This window comes from Panicum hallii, chromosome 2, assembly GCF_002211085.1.
Source record: "Panicum hallii strain FIL2 chromosome 2, PHallii_v3.1, whole genome shotgun sequence".
NCBI lineage: Eukaryota > Viridiplantae > Streptophyta > Magnoliopsida > Poales > Poaceae > Panicum > Panicum hallii.
This window is the reverse complement of record NC_038043.1, coordinates 25,501,497-25,505,753: the sequence shown is the minus strand read 5'-3', so window position 1 is coordinate 25,505,753 and position 4,257 is coordinate 25,501,497. Positions and strand designations below refer to the sequence as shown.

Genomic DNA, 4,257 nt, shown 5'->3' with positions numbered 1-4,257 from the left:
TGCCTCACTGCGTCGGAATCCTGGACCAAGGCGTCAATCGGAGCTGATAGAAGGTCCTTCATGCAGAGAAGTTGGCTGGAGATGCCGATCGAATCTTGCTGATGATCATTGACTTCTAGTATGGTCGAGTCGACAGATGCAGGATTGAATGAAAGTAACTCCGAGAGGTTCAGACCCTGAAAGAAGACATAAGATTAAAGCAGCACAGGGAAAAGAAGATGCAAACGAGTCGGTGATAAAACACACCTGTTCTGGAGGAGGAGCAATGACAGCCGATGAAGTGATGATCGGCTCCTGAGGACGCATCTTTTCTGGAGAAGGAGTGACAGCCGATGAAGCAACGACCGGCTCTTTCAGGTGCGCTCTGTCTGGAGAAGGACCGGTAGCCGACGAGGCGACAATCGGCTCCTGCAGAGAATGACCAACATCCGATGTGGCAACGATCGGCTCCTGCAGATCCTGAAGGCCAACCGAAGCATTGACTGGTGTTGTGGGGTTCTCTGGAGTCTTCGGGATGGGGTCCTGAAGGTTGACTAAAGCGTTGACCATCGTCAAAGGATCCTCTAGGGCCTCTAGAGTTGGGTTTTCTTGGCGTGCGGGCTCTTCCCCACTAGAAATATTTATGACATCGGCCTGCAAGAAAGGAAAGATCAATCAAATCAAAATATACATGTTCAGAGGATTAATTATAAGAGGGGCGATCCAAACCTGACTAGTGATCGGAGCTTCTTGAGTGGTGGAAGATGGCCCAGCTTCCCTCCGAATTTTCCTGACAATCATCTTCCTCGCCTTAGTTTGGGCTCGAGGGGCAGCAATGTCAGAAGACTGCTTCCACTTGGGAGTTGATTTTGTGGAGCTAGGTTGGATCCGCATAATGGCCTTTGATGGAGGAGGTGCGTTTCTGCCAAAAAGAACCACCGGGGCAATCGGTGAAAACTGGAAGGTGGAGCCATCATCATTCCTGGGCTCCGGACCATCTTCCTGCTGCACAAAGAGCAAATGAAATTAGAGAAGGAATTAAGCGAAGTCAGGGGGAAAACATTGAATTGAAAGTAATACCTCTTCTTCAGGGGCTTCATACTCAGCGTGAATCTACTGCAGATCGGCCCCAGGGCTTTCCGGAAGACATGAGTCTTCCACATCGACCACCAGTTCTCGAAGTCAATGGCTGAAGAGGTGAACGATAGGTCAACAGGGATTGGGATTAGAAGATCTGAAAATAGGCTGTAGCATTTTTGGGTGGTGATGACGTCGGGCAGATCAGCTCTGTTTGTTGTCAAATGATGAAAGAAAAAGTGAGGAGGAACTTGCCCAAGGCCAAACTGCCGAGCTGCTATGATCGGCTGATAGAATTCATATCCTTGCTTGATGATCCGGTTGGAGGTGCTCATGCCGACTGGAAGGAGGCAAGGGCGGATCATGATAGAATATAGATGCCGAGTGCCGTCATCATCGGCAAAATCAGGCAATCTGAAGGTGATCGGGTTCTCAAAAATTTCAGAATCAGTGTAGGGAAGGAGATAGGATTGTTCAGGCCCCTATAGAAAATTCTAAACCAGTTTGAAGCTTGTGAGGGATTCAACTTGCTGCCAGGAAAGCTATACAAAGCCTGGCCAAAGCTGGTACATCTGATCCGTCTCCCACTCTGATCTGGAAAAGAGTTATCAGCTAAAACAGGGAAGTTTGGGATGAAGTCCTAAAAGTATAGGTGAGCCCACGATTGGATGAACCACCAGGGACCACCAGTCCTAAGTTTCTTCTAGGAAAGTAGGCTCAAGGACATCAGGTGGAGGTATCTATAGACCTCCCCAAGGAACAACTTGCCAAGGCCAACAATGTTACCTTTGGCTAGTTCATATACTAGGGGGAGATAATTCTTGGTTGGGGCAAGGGAAGGACCGCAAAATAAGAAGTGTTCCAACCAAAGATTCAGGAAGGTTGTTCCCTTTCGGTCATAGGGCCTTTGGTTTTAAGGTGCTGGTTCAGGTATGCACCCCAGTTTGTGCACTCTGTTTTGGAGGACAACTTGAATGGGACTTCGGATAGTCTGTAGGCAGAGGGGCAGGATGATGAGATGTCCAAACCAGTGATCATCACTACGTCTAGGAGGGTTGGAGTCATCGGCCCATGACCAAATAGGAAGCAGTTCAAGGCATCGGACCAAAAGTAGCCGATGGTTTTTAGGAGGTTCTCATTCTTCTCGAGAGGGGATAGAGACAAAGAGAGAGCATCGGCTATCCCTATGGTCTCCCATGTGGGCTGATAGATTTTTGCTACTCTATTATACCAGGTCACCCAGCCCTCGGGAAGATTTGGCCAGGCACGTAGGCTGTCGGCCCGGGAATCTAAATCTATGTTTTGGCTCATGAATGGAATTCGATTGACCTTGCAAGAAATCAGATCTACGGGTTTCAAGTAAGAATGAAGCCCAAGACAAAAAGAATTGGGGGAAGAAGGATGCGGCAAGAGAATATCTGAAACCTGAAGAATCCATAAAAGCCAAATAACCGGAGAAGCATCATTTAATGGTGCAAGGGATCTAGTAATTGCTGCATTAAATTAGCAAAGGTCGGAGTTTTACCTTCAGACCAAGGACACCCGCATCGGTATTCGAAGATCTCGCCATCGGAAACCCAAAGATCAAAAACGTGGGAACTGGATCTAGGGTTGGCGGCGCAAGTATGAGTTTGTGCTCTAAAGGCTTTGGTTCGGGTCTTCGCGGTTAGGGTTTATGAGCAAAAGGTTTTGGAGAATAACTTGGATTCGGGGAATCTTCAAAGATCTATTTTGGAAAGGTTCCGGATTTAAGTGGAAAATGAAATGGATTGGAGAATCGACTTAGATCTGGATCGGCATTTTAAGGAAAGAAACCGATGCGTTGCCATCGGCTCCCAAGAGATTGGTTTCTTAACGAATTGCGGTTAAAATAAAGGATTTATTTATAATGGGGAGTGAGTACAAAAGGAGGAGCCGATTGCTCCTAGAGCCGATCTATCGGCTTAATCCTACAGTCTACCACCAGTAGGCGCTGGAGACTCTGCGGCGCTTGATCAGTGGAACCGTGCTGGCATCGCTGTCGTCGCTGCTGCCATCGTCGTCACCGCCATCGTCTCCGCCACTGTCACTGCTGAAGCTGCTGCTATCTTTGGCTTCTTCATCGTCGTCGTCGTTATCATCATCCTCTGATGATCCGCCAAGGAGGTAGCCTCCTGCCACCGAGTCCTCCTTGGTTGATGAGGAATCGGCTTCTTCTTCCGAGGAGAAGAAGAAGTTTTCTTCCCAGGACGTGTCATCCTCGTCATCTTCCTCCAGCTCACCGCCGAGGAGGAGGTGGAGATCTTCGCCATCGATCAGGGACTCATCGTCCTCTGACCAGGTCTGGAAGTCCCATTCCTCTGCATCCCAGTGCAGAGGGGTGCGGACCTCGTAAGTGGCTATAGGGTCATACTCTGGAGTGGGTTCTCGGGTGGACTCGGACTCGAAGGAGATGGCGGAGGAAGCATAGGAAGAAGAAGAAGCCATTACGAGAGGAGGAGAGTTGTATCAGGTGCGGTTTCTAATGGCTAAAGGAAGGGGATGAGAGAAAGAAAACTACCGAGGGTAGGTTTATAGCGATGGAGTGGAAGATGAATCGGCAGCATGACGGTTTCCAAGGAGTTTGATGCGGAGCAGTCACATCCCCTGGAAGTCGAAGAGGCACGCCTGTACGGATTTCGGAAGTCAAAGAGGCGGGACCATGAAAAAGAGAAATGGTTTTGGAATAATTATTGCCGAAACCAGGGGGCATGTGTTATCCTCATAATTTAGGCGGGCCAGAAAGGTGGGCCGCGAAGCAAGATGGGCTTGAAAGATAATCGTAGTGGGCTTGCGAATCGGCCCCTGCGCGGGTGTTTGAGGACGGGGTTGGCCACGTATCTAGATAGGCATGTATGTTTAATGTATGTTTAAATAGTTTAGATAGAGATAGCCAAGATTCGTGTCGTAGTTAGTTAAGATTGGTTAGGGAAGGTAAGTCTCCGAACTATAAATATGTACCCTGGATTATGAATAAAACAATTAATCATTCACCAACAATTCTCGGTGCATCGCCACCCCTGTTCTAGGGTTTCTCACGTGATCGGGGAAGCATTGTTCCTGCCTATCTACCTTTGTGTTTCTCGTACTGAAGCGTTGTTGATGGCGAGTAACACTAGTTATCTTGGCGTTTATAGAGTAGCATCGGTTTTTCCATGCTTTATTCATGCATCGTTTGTTACC

The 4,257-nt window shown here is 48.3% G+C and overlaps 1 protein-coding gene across 1 annotated transcript; it reads right to left on the bottom strand.

The window, feature by feature from the left end:
- Positions 1–3,012: 3,012 nt before the first annotated feature.
- LOC112880934 (trigger factor-like) lies at positions 3,013–3,522 on the bottom strand. Its single transcript, XM_025945658.1, has 2 exons — positions 3,424–3,522; positions 3,013–3,378 (listed from the first exon to the last, which is right to left on the bottom strand). The coding sequence occupies exons 1-2, from the start codon at positions 3,520–3,522 to the stop codon at positions 3,013–3,015; spliced, it is 465 nt and encodes a 154-aa protein (XP_025801443.1).
- Between the last annotated feature and the right edge of the window lie 735 nt (positions 3,523–4,257).

Coding starts and splice junctions, on each gene's coding strand:
- LOC112880934 (XM_025945658.1), bottom strand. CDS start 3,522: ATGGCTTCTTCTTCTTCCTATGCTTCCTCCGCCATCTCCTTCGAGTCC. Junction 3,379..3,423: donor ACCCTATAGCCACTTACGAG/GTCCGCACCCCT, acceptor TGGGACTTCCAG/ACCTGGTCAGAGGACGATGA.